Source organism: Acartia tonsa, chromosome 7, assembly GCF_053477335.1.
Source record: "Acartia tonsa isolate MP-2025a chromosome 7, ASM5347733v1, whole genome shotgun sequence".
Taxonomy (NCBI): Eukaryota; Metazoa; Arthropoda; class Copepoda; order Calanoida; family Acartiidae; genus Acartia; species Acartia tonsa.
In genome coordinates, this window is record NC_137266.1 from 27,407,666 (window position 1) to 27,431,234 (window position 23,569).

The 23,569-nt window shown below is 34.8% G+C and overlaps 1 protein-coding gene across 1 annotated transcript in view; it reads right to left on the reverse strand.

Moving 5' to 3' along the window:
• Window positions 1–5,009: 5,009 nt before the first annotated feature.
• LOC145325179 (cyclin-dependent kinase-like 4) overlaps window positions 5,010–23,569 on the reverse strand; it is a 47,799-nt gene continuing 29,239 nt past the window's right edge. Inside the window, exons 6-19 of the mRNA XM_080168047.1 lie at window positions 19,440–19,554; window positions 19,142–19,209; window positions 16,413–16,521; window positions 14,754–14,856; window positions 14,234–14,375; window positions 12,698–12,811; window positions 10,513–10,601; window positions 10,075–10,153; window positions 8,835–8,906; window positions 7,814–7,860; window positions 6,920–7,066; window positions 5,900–5,991; window positions 5,582–5,643; window positions 5,010–5,143 (exon numbers count right to left, since the gene is read on the reverse strand). Coding sequence (XP_080024173.1) covers window positions 5,090–5,143; window positions 5,582–5,643; window positions 5,900–5,991; window positions 6,920–7,066; window positions 7,814–7,860; window positions 8,835–8,906; window positions 10,075–10,153; window positions 10,513–10,601; window positions 12,698–12,811; window positions 14,234–14,375; window positions 14,754–14,856; window positions 16,413–16,521; window positions 19,142–19,209; window positions 19,440–19,554 — 1,293 coding nt within the window. The 3' untranslated portion in view covers window positions 5,010–5,089. The remainder of the gene's footprint in view (window positions 5,144–5,581; window positions 5,644–5,899; window positions 5,992–6,919; window positions 7,067–7,813; window positions 7,861–8,834; window positions 8,907–10,074; window positions 10,154–10,512; window positions 10,602–12,697; window positions 12,812–14,233; window positions 14,376–14,753; window positions 14,857–16,412; window positions 16,522–19,141; window positions 19,210–19,439; window positions 19,555–23,569) is intronic.

Here is a 23,569-nt window from a genome sequence, read left to right on the forward strand (position 1 = left end):
CGCTACCCAGCGCCACCGGGACGGTGGACGAGGAGGCCCTGGCGGCCGCCGAGTGGGAGAGGCAAGAGGCGCTAGCCAGCGAGTCTGAGTCGATGTATGGGACGCCAACCGGCGTCGCCACCTGGAAGGAACGAGAGGTGCTTCCCTGCACCACCAAGATGATGTCTGGGGCGACAACCGTCGCCGCCACCTGTGAAGACTGGGGGGTGCTATCCAGCGCCCCCACGCTGGTGCCTGGGGCGACAACCGTCGCCGCCACCGAGAGACCTGGACCCCTGTGAAGACTGGGGGGTGCTATCCAGCGCCCCCACACTGGTGCCTGGGGCGACAACCGTCGCCGCCACCGAGATACCTGGACCCCGGAAGGAGCCCGCAGCCCCAGAGGAAGGGGTGACACCCGTCACCCCCAGCCAGCCAGAGCCCCCAGCCAGCAGGGAGAGTCCAGCCGTCCCACACCCTCAACTGCATCCAGCTGTCTACCTCCCTCAACCAAGCCAGGGTAATTGTATTGCACTGGTGTACCAGGAAGTTTGGGCTGGGCCAAACTTGCCTGCGCCCCCTGCATCTGCCCCAGGAGCCAGGGTATCAACCATTACCAGCCAAACTGAAGAAGCTTTGACCGCTGCCTGGGGAGTAACACCACTAGGTGCGCCAAGTGCCGAGCCTAACCATAGAAGTAGAGGATCTCCAACAATTATGGCTACCCCAGATGGAGACAATGTGCCTGGACCCCTTCAGGCTAGGGGAGGAAATCCGGAGCCTGGTGCCTCCAGTCCACCAGCAGCAGTGTTCGTGGATGGGCCTGTCTCCCAGCCAACTAGAGCGGAGCCACCCTTGCAGATCCAAGACAGCCGCCGGCATAAAGGAGGGACTGTTACCCTTCCCTACCCCGCAGGTCGGACTGCCATGCACCACCCTGCCAATGTCCAGAATGAGCCTGAAGGAGGCAACGCTCCTACAGTATGGCAACCACCACCTGCCCGCGTTGACAGAGACCCTGGAAGCCGAATGAACCTGACCAGCCCCGAGGGCGAAGAAACTGCGCCTGCATCTAGTAGCCAGCCTGCCAACAGCAAGGTGACCAACACGATGGAGACCACCAGCCCAGTGGAGAAACCTGAAGAGGTGTATACCAGGCGGCTGTTGGTCCAAGCCCCCTCATGTGCTGTGCCACCCCTGGAGGTTGACAGGGTGGCCTCAGAGGTACACATCCAACGGCCAGAATATCCAACAGGACCAGCTACTCCAGCAGATATAGCCGATTCCGTTAGACCTGGGGAGGGCTGGAGTCCACCACCGTCCAGCAACTGGTATCCTGGCGGACCCATTCCACAAGGACAACAAACTGAAGGCCGCAACCACTGTCGGAAGTCTGGCGGTGCAGACAACCCCTCCAGCCTTCCGAGGGGAGAGTTGTGGTATACGGCAGCTCTGGACCATGCAGAAACCAGGACATTATAGTGATGTTACGCACCTAGCTAAATCCTGTTATTCTACAATTATAAGGCCACCTGAAAATATGTCAGATAACGGTACTGGTTTCATCTCTCAGTTGTCCTGCAAATGGAGGGAGGGGGTTTTACCCCTCCCTCTCCCATCTTAAGCACCGGAACCTTCCCCTTCCACCACCAAGTTATCAGCACCACCTCAACCCTGAGGATAAAGGATCTAAACCTGCCCTCACCTGATAGAGTCACTCCCACACAGACTGTTGTTGTCACAAGTAATCATCAAACCTTCCCTCTTTAGTACCCAGACCTACCACTCAACCCCTCTATGCTTATCTACCTATTGTGCTGCTCCATGGGCTATCCTGCCTGCCCCAGACAGGGATAGCCATCTACCTAACCATTGCAATTATCTATGTGTTACTGTATGATTTATCCTTAACTATCTTTATTCCTAATCCATATGTATTTATATTATGGTTAACTGTATTCTTAATCCCCCCCACCCTTTCCAGGGATGGGGAATCATGATTGCCCAAACTGACTATTGTATATGTATTATAATGCTTTTATGTTATGATCATTTATTCCTATCCATGTAGTTATTGTTTGTTGTATATAGCTTCAGTATCCTTCAACCCTTCAATAAAGTGACAACTGAAATAGATGTTGATTCTTGTCTAGTGAATGCTAGAGAAGCATAGCTTCTCTATAGTAAGGTGTCCACGTCTGTTCACACTGCCGTAGTCTTTATTCGAACTCTGGTGTCTGCCATTTACCCTAGGCGGATACCACATCTTAACTCTTAAACTAGGCTTAATTAAGATTGAGTGTATCTGTATGTGGCTGAGGTTGGCTTATAGTTGCTGCGGCTGAGAATAAACGAGATTATACTAAGATGAGGGTGACTGCCGCTGAATAAGAATTTGGTGGCTGCGGATTAGAGTAGCTAATTCTTCCTATGCCTTGTAAATGATGCGGCTACAGCTTTTAAAAGCCAAGCTGTTCGATTGGGCTTGCGGTATGGTTCTGAAAGCAGCGCAGCTGAATGGAATGAGCAATTTGACGGAAGATATAATACTTATAGAGATGTAACGCATATAAAAAAAATAGTGAGTAATGACATAAATATTTATTTCTTCTGAAAGTAAACATCTAGTACAAAACATCATTGCCACAACAAACATACAACGGAAAGTATTTACCCAATTTCGAGCATCATTAACCCCCCACCCCATCCTTCGTTTAAAAAACATTTTCAATAACATATTTAGGTGCAACTAAGATCTATTGTATTTTGATTTTAAAACAGTGGCATACACAGCGATTCACCAAGTGGGTGTGAAACCATTTGGGGGGGGGGGGAAGAGAAATTAATTTTAAGTGAAGTGTTGTCACCCCTCTACACCCCCTACTGAACACCACTGTTTTAAACACAAAACAAGATACCTTAAGCAATATTCAAGGACTCCAGTCCTGATATCATTATAAGAATTATGTTAGATAAAAGTAAATATCAATATACGAGTTAGAGAAGGGGGGGGGGGGGGGTTATTCATGCAATAATTGCAGAAAAAAAGGATTCTGCCTAACATTCATTTACTACAGAAACAGAGCAAATATTTTAAGAAGCAAATAGTTGAACAGGACAGACAGAGATTCATTCATCACAAGAGACCTTTTTTTATAAGTGGCTAAGCTACTCTATAATTCACTTTGTCTGTCCGTCGGTCAGTCCGTAACGCTATGGGGGAAATGTGATTTTCGTGGCTCCTATTAAAGATAGACAGCTGAAATTTTCAGAGATTGAATATGTTTACACTCTACAAATTTCCACTAAGTTTCAATAAGATGTTGTTTAGGGTGCTAGATCGATTCCTAGATTTTTAAGGTTTTGTGATTTTCTCGACTCCTGTTTTTTCGATGTCAATCCATAATTTTTAAGCTTTGCTACTTATGGATGATCCCTATCTTGAATGATTTTATTTAATACCTTGTATTTTTGATCTATAACTGAATATTCGATTGCCCTGTTCTAATATTTTGAGTACTAGAAAAAATTTAAATTACACCAGTTTAAAAATTCTAAATTCTCTTATAAAAAAAATGTTGTCCCTACTAACAATTTGAATTGCCCAAGTATATTAAAATATATCTTAGTAGTTTTTTTAACATACACTAAGCAATAAATAAGAAAAAGTAAAAAAAAACTTAATAATATAAAAGTTAAATGTTTAGGTACTGTATATTATAAAAATTACAATATTTATTAAACTGATTTATGTTTTCAAATGTTAAATTATAATTAGTCTTTTTGAGATACATTGATATTTGAATAGTTTTGAATTTTTAAAAGCAATTATAAGCATGAAATTTTTAAAAAAAAATTCTACCAAAACATTTTTGTACTTGAACAGTAAAAACAATCACATACAGTGGGAAGCAATTGGGAAGTTGAGTTTATATTCATTTATTTAAATCTTACAAAGTTACGATAAAAATATAACAAAAATAGACTCAACCACCAAACTGTTTCAAAGACATAAAAAACATGAATTACAAAAAGATACTACTACAATAACATATAGAAAAGACACGGAAAATATTGATAATAATGAGTGTAAAAATATAGACAAAATTAGAATTTTTAGCGCAGAAAGTGGACATGTTAGATCAAAAAGATTATTTACATATTTACAGGAGTAAAGTAACAAAACTGTAAAAAAAGTAGAAAAAAATTAAATATCAGTTTTTTTGCATTAAACTTTGAAAACCCTAAAAAAGTGCGTGCCAATTACAACAGTTAACATTAAATGCCTTTCATAATTTTTTTTAAATTAAGCAAAAAATATGATTACCACTAAATACTTTAACTTTAGGGATATCAATGATTTTAAAAAAGACCTATTATTGCAAATAGTCTGTTTAATAATTGGTTATATTTAAAAAAAAAAAATTTCTTTTATAAAAATTGTTATTCTTAGTGCATTTTAAGGTACATATAGTTCATTCAAATAAAAGAACAAAGAATTTTTTTAGGGATGGAGAATATATTCTGAAAAACAATTAGATAAACATTGAAGCAAGACGAAACTTGTAGCTACTCTATAACTATAGGGTATGTCAGAACATACGTAAGGATCTTCTGCTGATCAGCTACGTGTATTTTTCTTGTTTATGAAGAGATTTTAAAAATTAAAAAAAAATAGATTTCTTTAATAACTGTTTTTTTGTTGCTGCGCCTGTAATTGTAAGTTTGTTTTGACATCATAAATATATTAAACATATTAAAACTTTTACTACAAAGTTGTACTAATTATTTTTCAGAATATTTCTACCTTGTCCCTTTACAAATACATTTTGACTTATCAGTCTATCATTTAGAATATGATTTTAAAAGTAATATTAACAGTAAAATCGATGGTTTCCCTTAAAGTATCTAGTCTAGTGCAGAGCTTTTCTCCCTTTATTAGGATATCTTAGGTACATGTATTGGCAAAGAAAAAAATACACCATCCCATTTTCAATTTGTTTTGAAAATAATGAAGGGCTCAGCGCTTTCTAGGCACTTTGAGGGAAAGCAAAGTGATAGCGGTCAAGGACATACAGTAAACTGTTATACTGTAATGCTGTGTTTTAGTTTAAACTTGGGGTAGATTGTGGGCATGGCGGGTTCTCTTGTGAAATAATTCAGCCTAAAAAGAAATTTCATTTATTATATTTTCATTAACATACATCATTTTCATTTCATTAACATACATCATATAACAACCCCATTTGTCCAAAGAACCTGATCTTTAATTTACATTGTCCGTCTGTATGTTATTTTGATGCTGTTTTCTGTTGTGTTATTTCTATGGGATCCCATGGGATAAGACAATAGGTTATAATTATATAAACCTCAAAAATGATGATAAACAAAAAAAACTATTCTGTAGATTAAAATTATTTGTTCGAAAGTTTGCACACTACTATTTTTGGAACAACCAATTAAAATAAAAAAAAACTTTGAACTAGCAACGAAGATAAATTATTTTTTAAACTTTGGGTACCAGGTTTCCCTGGTCATTTTCAATTCACCTAATTTATCAATAACAAATGTAAAATCAAATATTTAAACAAATTTATTTTACCTGTTTTTTGATGCCAGTTTGATCTTTGCTGGAAGGATCAGACTGCCCTCTTCCCAATGCCCCTAAACAATGTAATAATATTCAGAGATCTAAAGGGACAATAAGCCTTAAGTTTATTTAAAAACACCCTTAATTATGATTTACAAACTAACCCCCGTGTAGATTAAAAGTTTTGACAATACTAGTTTGTACACTCCAAAAACGAGTTTAATGAAATCCTCAAAGTTTTTTAAGCTTGGTTCTTGGGCTAGAGTCTTATACATGCACTTAAAGACGTCAATTACAGAGTAATTGCGCTACTAGTAAAATAATGTTTACCTGAAAGACTCGGAAGCCAGACTTTTTCTTTGCCATTTCTGTCTCTGCTCCTACTATCTTGCACGCTCTTGTTTCCACTGCTTCTTGTTTCTCTGTAAGATAAGTAGGATCTACTGCAGTTCACGGTAAAATATTGCTGGTAAGCAATATTTCCAAAAATCTATGAATTTTAAAGGCTTCTAGCTGCCAAACGGCTGAACGTACAAATCATGCCCGCACACTGTTTTAAGCGGCATAAAAAGGCCTACAAATAATCTGGAATACCCATAAATCAATAATGCATAATTATCTCGCAGTGCAGAGAAATGCGCGAAAAAGACCTATTTTACGCGTTTTTTCTTCAGCGAAGCTTTCCCCGTGCATAATTGGATCTTGCTATTCCATATTATTTGTAGGCCTTCTAATGCTGCTTAAAATGGTGTGCTGGTATGATCTGTACGTTCAGCCGTTTAGCAGCTAGCAGCCTTTAAAATTTATAGATTTTTGGAAATATTACTTACCAGCAATATTTTACCGTGAACTGCAGTAGATCCGATAAGTAATATCAATCATTATGATTAGTTATCCACCCAACTTATAGAGTAGCTAAGAAACTAAAAACTAATGGATATAAAAGCTACTACAGTCATTTAGAATAATCTTTAAAATATCTTGAAGAAACATTGATTTCTTTTTAAAGGTTTTTTCTTAACGTCTTGTAAATTACTAAAATTTATACAAAAACCCAATCCATTTATTTTATTCTACCTGATTAGATAATAAAAAGCATTATAGATCTAAATATGGGGAAGTGGGAGAGATTTTCGTTTGTTTGTTTATTACTTAAGGTCTGGTTAGGATAGGTTAGGTTATATTGGGTACTGGGTAGCCGCGCAGTGTTCAGACACCGCAGGAGTTAGACATAGGAAAAAATACCCCCCCCCCCCCTTCTATTTAAAAAAATAAGTGGGTGGGTGACTGTAAGTTTCAGACTGGCTGTTGTTGTGAATAATAACCAGTCCCCCGATAGTTGATCCTTACCTGTCTGCCGTTCTAGTGCCCAGGATAAGGTTGTTGGTCGGCTGCAGGTCATCAAACTGAAAGGCCCGTTCAAAGGCTTTCTCCAGGTAGCCAAATTTTTCAGTGCCTGGCTGGGGCTGACCCCTGCCGCCAGATTTCAGTGGAGTCCTGATTAATTTTAATTATTAATTATTAATTCACAGAATCAAGATGCTATAAGTGCGAAGATCATGAAAAAGAGAAAAAAAAACTAGCCTAAAACTATTTCATGGCTTAAATGGACACTTATGTGACATTATGGGATGTTTTAAAGTTTCATCATGCTTATAAGTAAAAGGATTTGTATCTGTTTGTCTGTCTGTGTGTACCAAAGGTTCTCGCTGAACCCATATACTTTTCCTTTACAATATAGCTTCTCAAGTTATCAAGTCCAAGGTTTTTAAATTAAAATTAAAATTCATGAAGATCATCATTCTTTTTGCTCTATATATGGATGACTTTACCAGGATTAAGATATCAAAAAAAAATAATTCTCAGTTATGTATAATCACTGGCGCTCTATAATTTTTGCACACAAAAAATTACATAAAAACGAAAGGGGTGGGGGGGGGGGGGCGACGGCGTCCCTCTCTCCTCCCCGATAACTTGTAGTAAAAGTAAATTAAAAGTTATTTCTCGCATCGTATTATAAACGGCTTTCCGCGGATATAGAAAGTACAATTATGAGATTATGAGTTTTTTAGCCCCGAGGTGCCGAAGGCACCAGCTAAAAAAACTGGTTTTAATCTTATGATTTTACATTTTTATATTCGTAGAAAGCTGGATATAATACGATGCTAGACATAGTTTTTTCGTATGGATGAGAACCGGTTCCTATCCACCGGATTCGAATGAATACGAAAAAAGATATGTTACCTTGTGTAAGATATTTCGTTTCCTTGGCTCTTTTCTTTCGATAATTCCTAAAACATATTTTTAAACATACAGTTAAGTAAATAAACCAAAAAAAAACAGTTTCTAAGTTAAAATAGCAGTGGACTTTCTTTTCGTTTTTCACACTATTTATGATTACAGCTAATTCAATTGACATATAATGTGGCTAGAAAGTGGGATTTTTGAACTTAAATTTTTTTTCAGAATTTTCGTCCCTACTCCCAACATCTTATATAAGAAATACAAAGATAAAAGTATAAGAATCAACCGTAATCATTTCTTTTTAATAAAATTAAACTAATATTTGGATCTACTTTTGTGTGATCATCTTACTTTGAACTATCATGAATTGTATTTGATCAAATATAAAAACATCCATAATAATACATATTGTAGAATAACTATTGTCGTAATTTGTTAGTAATTTGAACAAAAATCAAGTTTAAAATTCTGTAAAAGTGATAAAATTGTATGATCTTTATTTAGGTCTTCTTTATTGTGGAGAATTATAACATTATGACTTTATGTATAAAATAATATATTTAAATTATAGAAAAATCGAAGACAAAATTCGTAAGAATTTAATGGCGGACGAACGGACGGACACAGCCTACTCGTAAAAATGCTTCGATTTAACGAAATTTTATAATATTTCTTTATATAAATATTATTCTTTTATAATATTATTAAATAGAATATTATACACAAAGAAATTTAAAGTCACGTAGGTTGGTCCTTTGATCAGCATGTAGTCTGTTTGTCTGTCTTTCTGCTTATTTTGTCTGTCTTCCAGTTTCTATCTATTCTTATATAACAGGATGTATGTTTGTTTGTCTGCGTGACGCGAAGGATCTCGCTAACCACTGGACCTACATGGTTCTCGTTTTGTAGGTCATAAAAGTTTTAAATTTTTTTAAAGGGAAGGGTACCTCCACCCTTCAAAGAAAGTCGCCCCTGAAAAAAATAATCCACCTATTATATGCATATATATCTTTCTATTCACCTTAGAATTGGTTGATTGCTTGGTACTAGATCTTGGACTGATACCAAATCCTTCAGGAGACTTCAATGGACTCTGAAAATATTGCAGAGATTAAAATCTCAAAATCTAAACTTTTCTGCAATAATAGCTTTGGTCTCAGCCTACATACAATCCGGTGTTACTTGGTGCTTTCCCTTTAATTGCCTATCAAGAAATGACTCCTCCGCCACCCCCCCCCCCCCCCCGTCTATATTGGGTTAAATAAGTTTCAGGGGAAATAAGTACCGAACCTGATCTAAAAACAAACAAATGAAAATCTATCTCAAAACTTTTAGGGTTTATGATATATCTCATTTGTTACATTTCTTATAACACCTCAAGAGATATAAATCAACTTTATATGACATTGAAAATAATTACTATAAATTTTGATGTGTAAATTACCATATGTACTATACAGGGAAATATCACGCAGAATTAATTATTCTATTTATTTGCATCTTGTTTTATTGTGTTAAATTTGGATAACACTGGTTTATATTATTTCAATTATTCTTCCATTATCATTTTGAGCCAGCTGTCGGCTCTAACTGCAGGTTCTGCAGTCGCAGGTTGTAATAAAAGGCGGCTTGGTTGCAGCTTGTAAAACTAAAGATGACACGTCTGCGAATTGTTTAAAGATGTCGAGCCCAAGTTTAAACTTTAGGCAAAAGAAACATTTTACCTACTCTGCATTTAAAGATTTTGTAATTTTCTTTATTCAATTTTGCATTTTAGTTCAGAAAATATAAGAATAGCCATTGAAAAAATTAGCTGATTTTATGCAGTTTTTATTCATTTTAAACACAAAACAAAAGTTGGATAATCTTTTAGAAATTCAATAACGCTTGAAAAAAACTTATGAATGGCTTAATTGTCATATTCTTAATATTCTTATATAAAAGTAATAGGATCTCTATCTGTCTGCCTTTCCGGCAGGATCTAGCTAACCGTTGAATCGATATGGTTCTCATTTACAGTATACCTAATCATAGGCCCTAAGAAGGTTTATAACTATTTTTTGGGAAAATTGACACAAACCTCCCAAGATAAATCGCCCGTTAAAAAACGGCAAAACCTTCAAAAATATTTTTTTATTTTTAAAATTTTAATTGAAAGAAGGGGTTCGACTCCCTCCCCACATCAAGTGCTCCCAGAGGAATCTAGGTCGTACCCGCTGGTGTTATATATTAGAACTCGAGAAAACCCTGTGGTAACTTACCAAATCTGAGTGGGCCGATGGTTCTCTGCTGGCTGCAATACTGTCAGGATTCAGTCTGTCCATTTTCATATATTTCTCACTAAATAAAAAATAATAAGAAACAGAAAAAACTATCTATGTAATCCTATATTAAAAAATAGTGTGTCCGTCCGTCCGTCTGTTTGAAGCTTTAGATCTCAGTACAAAATATATTTCCCTATAATAAGGTAACATACGAAACAAATTGATTAAAAAGAACTTGAAATAAAAGTTTTATGTTAAGAAATTATAAATATGTTTTTAAATATTTGTTCCAAATAATATATTCAAACAATTTGTTAAGAAATTTGAATAAATTTTTTTTTATAATTCAGATCCTCTAAATCAGTGGAGTGCGTAGGGCTTTAGCCTTGAGAGGATAGAAATAAGGGGAATAAATGTCTCCAATAATAAGCTTACCTGTAAATAGCAGCCTTCTTGAGTACATCTTCAAATAAAGATTCATTCTCCGACAACCTTCGAATTTTTGTCTGGAAACCTTTGTCCGGCTTAAAATTAATAATTATTTACGTTTTTTTGGAATCATATATGAATAGCAACATGATGAATGTGGGTCTGTCTGTAGCTTAAGATTTCGTTAACCACTAGACCGTAAAGGCTACGTTTACACAGCTGGCAAATAAGCTAAATAAGCCAAGATAAAATGGATAAATGTTCCGCAACGTACGTAAATGCGCAAAAATAACTGATTTAACGTGTGTTTTTGCAAGCCCTGTTTATTATTTGGTCAAGATTATCCTAGATCATTGCTAAAAAAGTTTGCGATTTTGATCACTAAAGTCCATAAAATGTGTTGGCCCTTATAATAAATGTATAACTTTATTACCCTATTACAAAGAGAGTCCTACATATTTTCGAATAAATCTAAAATGTTTACTCGTTGCTATGCATTTTAATTAACTCAATATCACAAAGGCGAACTAAAAAAGTGTGGGCAAAATTAATTGAAGAGGTATTCAGATAAAAATATAGAATTTAAATTTTATTAAAATTTTCTTTAGGGAAATTTTTTTTATTCAGTCTGTTTACGTCTTTTCCAGCGCAGGTACTCTATATCTAGAGAACGTCAGTATGTCCATCCGTCCACCTGTATCTTCATTCATAAAGTAGTGAAAGTGAGAAATTACTTTATAGCTGGAGCTCCTATTCAGCCAATTAATTCTTTTATTGCCGAAAATTAAATATTTTGTTGGAGTAAAGTTGGAGTAAAACTTTTTTTTAGTGTATTTGAAAGGAAAGTGGGTAAGAAGGGAGATAAAAAAAAGGAAGAAGGTTGAATGGAAATTTTCACTTAGAATTGTTTGTCAGAATCACATTCACTTTATAGAAATACTAACAGCCCCTAGAGGCTTTGTAGCGGTAATTTAAAATCTTTTCTTTTCAATTATTTACCATTTCGGTACAGCGGTTAGCGAGATCTTTTGGGACAGATAGACAACCTGTCTTATAACTTGAATTGTATTTTACTAATCTTTTCCAACCTAATTTTAGTTTTCGTGTAATTGTTGCACTTCTTAGGGACAAACATGACATTGTATTGTACATTATATTTTTAGCAACTTAATTAGGTTTTATTCATTTCTATCAGAGAAGCTTCACTAAATTACATAGTGGTGTATGTCTGTACGTCTCTAGTCTTTCTTTCAAATTAGATTTGTTGGTAAATTTATTTTGTTCGTGGAGTAACTTGTAAAATTTTATAGTTGACTTTTACATTGGTTTTACATTGACTTCGTAGGTTATAAGTAAAATAAATTCACTGGTTCTTATTTTAATCATATATTATATACTGTAATTTGGGTTTTCAGTGTTGATAATTATTTTTCTCGTATTCATTCGAATCCGGTGGATAGGAACCGGTTCTCATGCATACGAAAAAACTATGTCTAGCATCGTATTATATCCAGCTTTCTACGAATATAGAAATGTACAATCATAAGATTAAAACCAGTTTTTTTAGCCGGTGCCTCCGGCACCTCGGGGCTAAAAAAACTAGTTTTAATCTCATAATTGTACTTTCTATATCCGCGGAAAGCCGTTTATAATACGATGCGAGAAATAACTATTCTCGTATTCATTCGAATCCGGTGGATAGGAACCGGTTCTCATCCATACGAAAAAACTATGTCTAGCATCGTATTATATCCAGCTTTCTAAGAATATAAAAATGTACAATCAAAAGATTAGAACCAGTTTTTTTAGCCTCGGGGCTAAAATAAACTAGTTTTAATCTTTTAATTGTACATTCTATATCTACGGAAAGCCGTTTATAATACGATGCGAGAAATAACTATTAAAATACACTGAAACGTAAACCGAGACAGCGTAAAGTACCCCAAAAAATGACGTCATGCAAAAAAGTTGCCCAATGAGAGGCCAGTATACACTGTAATTTACCAATGGTAAAATTCATACTGGTCTCTCATTGCCTATTTTATTGTATGACGTTATTTTTTTGTGCCACTTCACGCTGTCACCTTAATCCTGTTTTTGGTTGTTGATATCAATATTAAATTGTAGTTCACAGACAGACGGACAGACAAACTAGGTACTTAATAGTAGCTTGATTACAAAAAAAACTTACAAACTGTTGTTTTGTTTCTTTCTGTTTGTTAGTGATGTTTCTGTTTGATTGTAAGGGGGTTTTTCTCTCCACCTTTCCCCCCCCTCGTTCCTCAGAAAGTTTTCGAGTCAACTCCTAAATAAATTAAGGTTGGATCAGATGGATAATTTTCAGGGAGGTGATTCCCTCCCCAATTTAGCTGTTTATTATTTTAAACCCCAAAGTTTTATAATGACGAATTCTTATTCGGTGGCTTTACAACCTTAGGGACTTTTATTGTATTCTGATTGACTGAGTGTCCAAACGTTTTAACCACTAATTGCATTCTACAGAAGGAGTAATTTTGTGTATCGTTATTGGGGTTGTACATTGCATTAATTTATCGGCTATTGTCTTTCCTTTAGATCCATGATAATTTTATTTACACTAAAACGCGAATGTAATTATACATTCAAACTCAAATATCAAAATTTCCATTAAAATGTATTTGATTGGTTTATCATAAAAAAATATACATGTTAGTAATTGAGTTCATTTTGATTAAATTTAAAGAATGGTTTATTTTTTGTCCTTTGGGGATTTCCACCAATTTTGTTCTAGTTTTGAAAATAGATGAGAAAAAAATCATCAGAAATGGAATTTTAACACTTTTTGAAATTTGAAGAAAATAATGGATGAAGGATATACGTTCATGGGGTAAGGGAGGTGACAGTGGATAGAATATTCAATTTTTAGGAGTCTCAGACTTTGGGTACTGGCTTAAAGGGAATGTGCAAGAATTTAACAGTTTCTGACTGAGTTTGGGTACTAGCGCATGGAATGCCGCTACTCGCTGTTTTAGTTTTGAATATAGCAGACGGAAGAATTTGATATGATATGGCTGGTTTAAAAAAAAATCTCCAAAAAATCTCATTTCATAGATAAAAACTTTATTGTGATATTTGTGTAATACACAATCTAAGAACCCTAATCTAACAACCTAACCTTAATTCTTGTGTAACGTGGCATCAAAAATCTAGTAAAATGGATTAAACGAGTTTCAGGGAGATTTTTCTAGTAATTAATTACAGAATGGTTATGTCAGTCTGATATGCTGGTAATCTAATTTTCAAATGATTGTTTTTTTTTCTTGGAAGTTTTTTCTTATTTTATAGTTTTCTAAATTTTATTAACACACCCTTTACAATTTCCTCCAATTTTTCTGGATTAATATGGATTTCATGGCCTTTCTTTGAAAACTCTTAAATTGAATTAAATTGGCCATTGTCGACTCCCTTACTCCCTGATATACGTGTCTATATTGACAGGGGAAATTTTTCGTCAATTCCGTCGTTTTTTTAGCCAGCTGCGAGCATCACTTTATCAGAGTACATGAAAATCTGGTGCAACATTCAAGTAATGATATATCGATTGGCGAAATAGACCAATGCACGTGCTTCCCTGATTCGACCAATCTAACTATTGTCAAGATCTAATCAGACAAACTAAAAAACACTCAGAACCCACTAAATGAGCATACATTCTTGATGTTTAATTTTTAATGAAAAATTAGATTACCTGTCCGAATCGCTCGCTGAAACCATCGTGTACAAATAGTTGGCTGATTAGCAGCTGGTCTGCAGACGGCCGTTCAGCAGGATCGACCGCGAGACAGCTGCTAATGAATTCAAGAGAGGTGGGGGACCAAGAGGAACCTCCCCTAAAATACAATAAGCGTTAGTTTTCTATATCTTAATACTTAATAGGCCTATAATATCTTGAATTAGATTTGTTTTACAACCTAACCTATAATAATTAAGTAGTAAGGTTTTAAATATAAATCTAAAGAACTCTATTACTACGGCGAATGGGTTGTAATCCTCAAGAGAGAATTTTTACTAACTTCTATTTTATTTCTAGTTTTTAGTGATAAAAAAATGGAGGGATGGTTTAACAAGCTCTTAAAAGAGGTGAATTTTGATTAAACAGTACTTTACGTGATGTATTTAGAAATTATTTTTAGAACCTATGCGAAAAAAAATCGCGCCATCTTTATCCATTACATTTGCTGCGCATCCGTAAATGGATAAATTGATACCTGGATAGCAGCCCTTCAGGGCCCTCTTTGGGAGCTCCGATGTTTGTGTTTGAAAATATAGGATTCTGAGACATCAGGTCACGGTGCCGTTGACATAAGGGACCTAAAATTAGAACATAAAGTATAAATTTATAAGAATGACAATTATGTCTATAAATAACACGAGACTGGTACATAAGAATTTTCTTTTTCTCGTCTTGATATGGGAGGTGAGAAATTCGATCGAATCTAAAGACGTTGAAAATGATTACCACTGATAGAATGTCAGATGCGTCATATAAATTGCAATTGAAGGGTTGGTTGTCTGAAAGGCTTTTGACCATAAGCCCATAAATACATAAAAAACTTGCAATTTTAATCAGAAAACATTAGCTAATCTTTTAGAAATTTAGAATATTAAATCATTATCTGATGAATAAGTAGCTGTGCTTCATTTTTGTCTGTCTTTATGTCTATGTTTAACTGCAGGAAAAAATGCATATATTAAAAGTTTTAAACTTAAAGAAATATATCTAAATTCCTTCCAAACTTTTAAAACTTAAAGAAAGTTTTCTGTTAAAGTTTTAAAGAATCAGATTATCTACTTGTGGCATTAGCGCAAAATATTACGCACTCTAGTTGTCAGGGACTCTTTTAAAAATGTACAATTATCATATCAACATTAGTATGTAACTATACAGTCGCAATGTCATTGAATATTGATATGTCGATATTTTACCAACTACGGGGTCGTTTATTAAATCTATATTTTTACATTCCTTAAATTTATATGGGTGTGACTATTTTTTAACTTGACACCCCCTTGGCTGTTTTAATGTTGTGTTTCAGGAGGGTGAAGAACCTTGTAAAAGGGTTGTAATAGGGTTTTTCCACCCAGCTAATTTTACAATTGGGGTTGATACACCACCCTGCACCCTGCATCATAATAAAGACATTCAAAACCTAATAATGCTATGTCAGAGGGTTAGGGGCGTCGTAGCTCAGTGGTAACGCACTGAGTTACGGTGATGAGAGCTCGAGTTCTAGTCCCCATGTGGCAACTCGAATTTCTCAGTTGAATACATTCACGCAACTTCCCCAGGTTGTGTAAGAAGGGGATTATTGAGTAAGTTTGGATACTTAATAGTCAAGTACATAATATCAGTACTACCCTGATCCCAAGCTCCTCTGCGGAGAGCGTCATTCATTACGGTGACTTAATTTGGGACACCTGCCATACTCGGCGAGGGTGAGGTAATAATGAGTAGCTCTCATGAGATAACGGGTCAAGTCATAATGTGCTTGAACGTGGAGCTTGATAGCCCTAGTGGCTATACAAAAGTGTCTCAGCCTACTCCATGACTACTTAGGTCCAAACCCTAAGAGACTATGGCTAATCAATCAATCAATGTCAGAGGGTTGTCATCAATACTAGGAAAATATAGAATGCCTTATCAAAAGTGATAAAAAGTTCTCTACAATTAGATTATCATACAGAGTTTTTTTTGCTGGTGAGTGACGCAATTCGGGATTTTTTCGGCCAAAAATTATTAGATTTAGTGCATATAGAAAAGGGGATAAATTCAAAAACTTTTGACCGAAAACCCACAAATTACGTCATATTAGAATAATGGACTATTCAATTTTATAGGCACTAAAAAGAGCTTCGTCGTAACTTACCTAATGTTTTAGTGATCTGAAAGATCTGATCTATGTCTGATTCTCCAGGGAACAAGGGATCTCCAGTCAGAATTTCAGAATACAGACAACCAACTGCCCATATATCAACCTAGGGAAAATAAAGACTATGAAAATTTCATCAAACTTGTAACCCAAGCACCACTTAAATTACTTTCTCGTATTCATTCGAATCCGGTGGATAGGAACCATACGAAAAAACTATGTCTAGCATCGTATTATATCCAGCTTTCTACGAATATAGAAATGTACAATCATAAGATTAAAACTAGTTTTTTTAGCCGGTGACTTCGTCACCTCGGGGCTAAAAAAACTAGTTTTAATCTCATAATTGTACATTCTATATCCGCGGAAAGCCGTTTATAATACGATGCGAGAAATAACTATTCAAGACTTCGAAAACGATTAATATCCGCTGGATTAGAACCATTTGCTAGCCATACTTAAAATTAATGTATAACATCATACTAAAGACAATTTTTCACGAATATTGAAATAAAAATCCTAAAAAAATACTAGTTTGTTAGCCAGTGCTAGACTGTTTTTAATCTTATAGCTTTTCATTTTCATGTCTTTAATTTGATGCTATAACTAGTATGTTAAAAATACAGAATTAGTTATTAAAAATTGTATAAAATGTACAAAATATATTTCTTTTCAAATATAATAAAATTATTCCACAGTTTAATCTTCTCTTTATAAAATTTTTTTCTCATTATTTTTCTCTTCTGTGTATTTCATATTCGAGTGAGCATGCTATGTGGATAAAAAGATGAGTTCTTATATTGGCAAAGCTTTTAAAAAAAATAAAGTCATGATATTACAAAAATATCAGTTTAATGATCGAGTAAATGTGAATAAAAGAAAATCATACTAAGAGAAGTCTTTATAGCTCGCTATTTCAGTCAATGAAAAGAAGAATTGATTATTGAATATCTTATTTTCAACAACTTTTATAACACAAGAACTTCCATTTTTAAACATTTATAAAATAGCTTGCTTTATTGCTTCAAGATCCATTTCAGATCTATATTCTTATACTAAAGTAACAGTATGTCTGTGTGTCTGTGTGTTTGTACCGAAGGATCTCGCTTACCGCTGAACCGATCGGGTTCTCCTTAACATGGTAGCTTCTCATAAGTCCCGGGAAGGTTTATAACTATTTTGGGGGAGGGTACCACCACCCTATCAGGATAAATCGCTCCTAGAAAAAAATTACCCCTCCCGAAAAAGAGACTCCAACGAAACATAAACCAATTATTTCTGTAATTAGATATTTTAAATAAAAAAACATTCAAAGTGCCACTAGAGGCCTCTAGTGGCGTAGCTGCTAGTCTATAATACAAAGTAGAACGATGTCTGTCTGTTTGTGTGATTGTTTGTTTGTCTGTTTGTTTGTAGCAAAGGATCTCGCTAACCGCTGAACCGATCGGGTTCTCCTTTACAGGGTAGCTTCTCATAGTTCCCGGGAAGGTTTATAACTATTTTTTGGGGGGTGGGACACCCCTAACCCCCCAAAAATGAAAAATACCCCCCCCCCAAAAAAAAAAAAATTCTCTTTAAAACTAAAATTAAAATAGTGGGGTCGACTACTCCCCCCCCCAAAAAAAACAAAATTTTCTTTTTTATTTTAATTCTAAAATACGAAAAATTGGTTTGATCAAACCTCTTGGGGCAAAGCCCCTAGAGGCTAGGGGCGAAGCCGCTAGTTGGAAATAAAAGTCTATGCTTGAGCTCAAGTTCTCAAAACATTAAAAAAAAGTTTGAAACTCATAGTGGTTAAATTGTTGTTACTTTACTCTCATTGACTGCTGAGATAAAACCAACGATACTAGATTTTACAGACTAGATGTAATTTTTAAATTTCATTTCCCTATAAGACATAATAGTCCGTCAAACTTTATAAGAGACTTTTAGCAGACAAAGATTTTTGATTCTTATTCACTAACTTTTAATGTACAATATAATTTTCCAAAGTTTAAAATTTTAACTCAACTAACAAAAACGACTTAGTGAAAAGCTTCCCTGTAGAAAATTACAGAATTTAATAAGATGATTCGAACGTAAGAAGTATTTATTTACTTTTTAACAATAGGAATATTTCTAAATATTTTCTAAAGAACAACTTTTAGTTATGTATTTTATTAAATAATGTTATTTAACCTAAAAAATATCACGTTACAAAGGCCAACAAATTTTTCTTATGGATTTTCAAAAATAAGATATAGTTATGAATTAAATCAAAAACGTTATTAAATCTTAAAAGAATAAAAATATTTTAGATACCTTTTGACAAAAGAATGTTTTAATAAATAGCAATAAGAATTTAACAAAAAATAAGATTATTAAACTTGAACAATTTATAAAAGTACTATGTAAAATCTCAGAAGCTGTATTATGAGCCAAAATAGTAGGATGGCCATTAGATGTATCATGAACTCTAATTTTAATGCTCATACCGCGCCATTAATTAAAAAACTAAATAATTTACCATTTGATTTGTTTGTTAGATATTTTTTATTACGTTTTGTTCACTATTGGAAAATAAGCAATTTACTTAGATATTTAGATGAATAAAAAATAAAAAATTGCCCTTTTGTACCGAAATATGTACACATTCTGTCCAATAATGTGGCCGAATTGTTCCTTCACTGTGCTTTATCTAGTCCAACTTACTGAATGGATCTACAATATCTATTCATAAACCCTACCTCTTTTCCATAGTTTAGATCTCCAATTAGCAGTTCTGGTGCCCTGTACCATCTTGTAGCAACGTAGTCTAAACAAATCAAAGAATAATTATTTCTCGCATCGTATCGTAAACATCTTGACGCGGGCACCTCGGGGCTAAAAAAACTGGTTTTAATCTTATAATTGTACACTTTTATATTCGTAGAACTGTAAAGGAGAACCATATCAGTTCAGCAGTAAGCGATATCTTTCGGTACACTCAGATTGACAGAGATCCTATTACTTTTTGTCACACGTATGACAAAGCAGCAGCTGTACCTGTGTAAAGCTCTCCAGGCGAGGCCGTGGCTCGAGCAAATCCAAAGTCGCACAGCTTAATAATTCCAGACTTGGACACCAAAACATTTTCTGGCTTCACATCTCGATGGATTACCTAAAACACAAAGGTGGTAAAAAAGGGTTGATTATGCCCATTAAAAGCGCTAAATAAATATTGTATAACATCCTAAAAACTATTTTTTTCACTTACGTCTCATAATATTTTAACTAAGTGTCAGAAATAATTTACCTAAACATTAAAGAAAAGTAATGCATCAAAAAGATGAAAGTAAGAAAGTAGGTTTTATTCATTTGTAATTTTCCCTGTTGTTTTAAGAGTAGCTACTCTACGATTTATTTGAGTCAGTTGGTTATTCAATTCTAAGCTCAAATTGTATTGGCCCTTTTTCTAGCAGATAAAAGCATTTTAAACTTTGCTTACTTAATTAAGTTGTTTCTAAGCTTAAACCTGATTTTTAATTTTTGTTGTTGAAATGTATTCATTATTTTTCTCGTATTGATTTGAATCCGGTGGATAGGAACCGGTTCTCATGAATACGAAAAAACTATGTCTAGCATCGTATTATATCCAGTTTTCTACGAATATAGAAATGTACAATCATAAGATTAAAACTAGTTTTTTTGGCCGGTGCCTTCGGCACCGCGGGGCTAAAAAAAACTAGTTTTAATCTTTTAATTGTACATTCTATATCCGCGGAAAGCCGTTTATAATACGATACGAGAAATAACTATTCTCGTATTCATTCGAATCCGGTGGATAGGAACCGGTTCTCATCCATACAAAAAAACTATGTCTAGCATCGTATCATACCCAGCTTTCCACGTATATAAAAATGTACAATCATAAGATTAAAACCAGTATTTTTAGCCCCTTCGGCACCTCGGGGCAAAAAAAACTGGTTTTAATATTATAATTGTACATTCTATATCCGCGGAAAGCTGTTTATAATACGATGCGAGAAATAACTATTACTTCACAATCTGTTGAAGTCATGATTATTAAATTCTAAGTTTGCATATGTTCATGTATTCTGAATACGAGTACATTTTCATTTTCAGTTTTTCATTTATGTATCTGTTTTATGTTTTTAGAAGCGAGGCTACTCTTTAAATTGAAACTAGCGGCTTCGCCCCTAGCCTCTAGGGGCTTTGCCCCAAGAGGTGATTTTAAAAAAATATAAAAAAATAAGTATTTCTGGTGCTGCCAAGATACAGAAAAAAAACCTTACTACTTTATATAATGGGATAACGACTTATTCGCCTTACTCTACTCTATAATTTTGTAAATTCGTCGGTCTTTCTATACTGCTAGGACTTCTACAGAGCTATGAGAGATATATGGCTGAAATTTGCTGTAAATATTATGCAGACCTAAGCAAATCTTTTAAATATCTCTCCATTTTTGTCTGTCTGCTAATTTTGTTGTAACATTAGCAAAAAATATTTTACGGGTGCTAGGGCTAGTCAATTTTTGTTTGTTTATTGGCAATTACTCTTGAGAGGGTGGTGGTAAACCTTTCCAGGACCTATGAGAAGCTACCATGTAAAGGAGAACCATAAAGGTTCAGCGGTTAGTGAGATCATTCGGTACAGACAGACAAATACATAAGATCCTGTTACTTTATTATAAGGATTTATGAGCTTCGCTACTAATAAATGTTGTCATTGCATCCTTGTTTAAAAACATATATTTTTATTTCAAAGGCTAGAAAACTACGTATTTGCTTTCAAAGTAAAATAGCATATATATAATATATACAGGGGCGTCCAAGCTTTTTTTTTTGGGGGGGGTAAAAAATTTTAGGGGGGGGGTAATTCGTGTTTGAGGGGGTAAAATGGCGCGCGAAGCGCGCCGAAATTTTTTTTTACCCCCCCCAAAATTTTTACCCCGGGGGTAAAATTTGATTGGGGGGGGGTAATTACCCCCCTAAAGTCTGTTGGGGGGGGGGTAAATACTCCCCCCAAATCTGTTGGGGGGGGGGTAATTACCCCCCCAAACTAATTTACCCCGGGGGTATAATTTTTGGGGGGGGTAATTTAATTATGTAAAAAAAGCACCTACCTAATCTATTAAGTTAATAAGTACTATCCTATAACATAAAGTAGTAAGTAAGGTTTATTTGACTATAGCTTCAGATTTCATTACTTTTAATACTGAGTTCTCCTTTTTAGGAAAGCTTCACATAGATCCCATGATGGTTTCACACTATTATAGGTCAATCCTTTGAGTGGTTTTAGGCTATTTTTCTCCTCCCTTTTTACCCTTTAGAAAACACGAGTTCTTAGATGCTAAGGGCGCCACTACTATTCAAATATATAGTAGTATCTCATTCTTTAGAACATAAAAATACAATAATTAACTCACTAACCAATGAACTAATATGATTATACTTTAAAGTGAAGCGTCTTATAGGTCCTGGTAAGTTTTATAACTAGTTTTGAGACACCCTGACATCCTCCCAAAAGAAATCGCCTATAGAAATTCTTTTTCATTATTTAATGAAATATTTAATCTAGTTAGGTATCTATTTTATGGAATCTTCAGTGCTTTACAATTACTTTATAGATCCCCGGGATGGTTTTAGCCCTTATAAAGGCCCAAGCAAATAAAACATGATCAAACTATTAAATTTTTTGTTATCATGGTGTTCAAGATCTGATTTAATTGAAACATTAGGATATACTTTTCATTAACTATTAGGAGACCAAATGAGGAACATAAAATATATTACACCTCAAGGCTCGAGTCACACTATGACTTTTTTTAGGGGGGGGGGCGGGAATTACTCCCTCCCCCCCCAAAAAAAAATTTTCAGTAAATTTTTTTTTAAGAACATTCAATTTGGGGGGGGTAAATACCCCCCCCCAAAAAAATTTTTTTAAATAACATTTATTTTGGGGGGGGGGTAATTACCCCCCCCAAAATGGTTCGGGGGGGGTAAATACCCCCCCCAAATCGTTGGGGGTGCCTACGGCACCCCCAAGGTAGGGGTAATTTTTTTTTGGGGGGGGTATTGTTCAAAAAATTTTGGGGGTGCCAAATGGCCCATTACCCCCCCCCTTGGACGCCTATGAATATATACATGTATATATTTTTCTGTGCTATAAAATAAAATATACGTTTAGCTAGATTTTACATATTAAATATTTATATAGATTTATATGGATTTTAGCGTGCTACTTATGTTTTATCAAAGTGTGTATTTTTATGTTTTAATGCAAAAAAAATATTTCCAATTTATACAATTGGGCATTTCTAAATAGAATTAAAGGAAAAGAGTTAAATAATTGGAAGGGGGGGGGGGGGGAGACAGGGTTCCTATAACTAACTCATACAGGGGGTCCTAACCCTACCCAATTTAACTTAACCTAACCAAACCCAAAAATATATCTCTATCCCCCTTATTTTCAAAATAAGGAGCTAGGGTTTAGAGCTCGACTAGGCACTTATAGGGAAATCGCCAAGATAATTTTAACCCTATTTTAAACAAAGCTTCAATTTTATCTATCTATTCTCTGACAGACAGATCTATAGAGTAGCTGCACAACTTCAAGAATGTCAGAAATATAAAATTACATAGATACACGAAATTTAAAATAAATAACTAAAAATACTGTTTGTTTTATGACGATTGGCCTACTTTTGGCCTGTTGTTTAGACGGTTGTAATACAGCCAATTTAATATATTAATATTTTTTCAGTATGGCTTTAAAACCGATTCATATTCGTCGGATTGGGACCGGTTCTTAGCCATAATGAAAAATCATTTATTGCATCGTATTAAGGACAGTTTTCCACGAATATCAAATTAAAATATCATAAAAATAAAACCAGTATGGTTAGCCCGGACATGTTAATATCCACGGAAAGGTGTCTATAATACGACGCGATAAATAAAGTTCTATTTTTGTATAATAAGGATGGTTGCGTCTAAAAGTAGCGATAAAATGTTTATTTTATGACTATTAGCCTACTATATTTTTTTTTAAACCGAATTTTTTTTATAATCAGAGTTGGTCCATCCGTTTGTCCGTCCGTATGACATGTTAGAATTGTCCTATCGATTTCAAATTTTGCATGGTGATTCCTGTAGTGGTTAGGTACGATT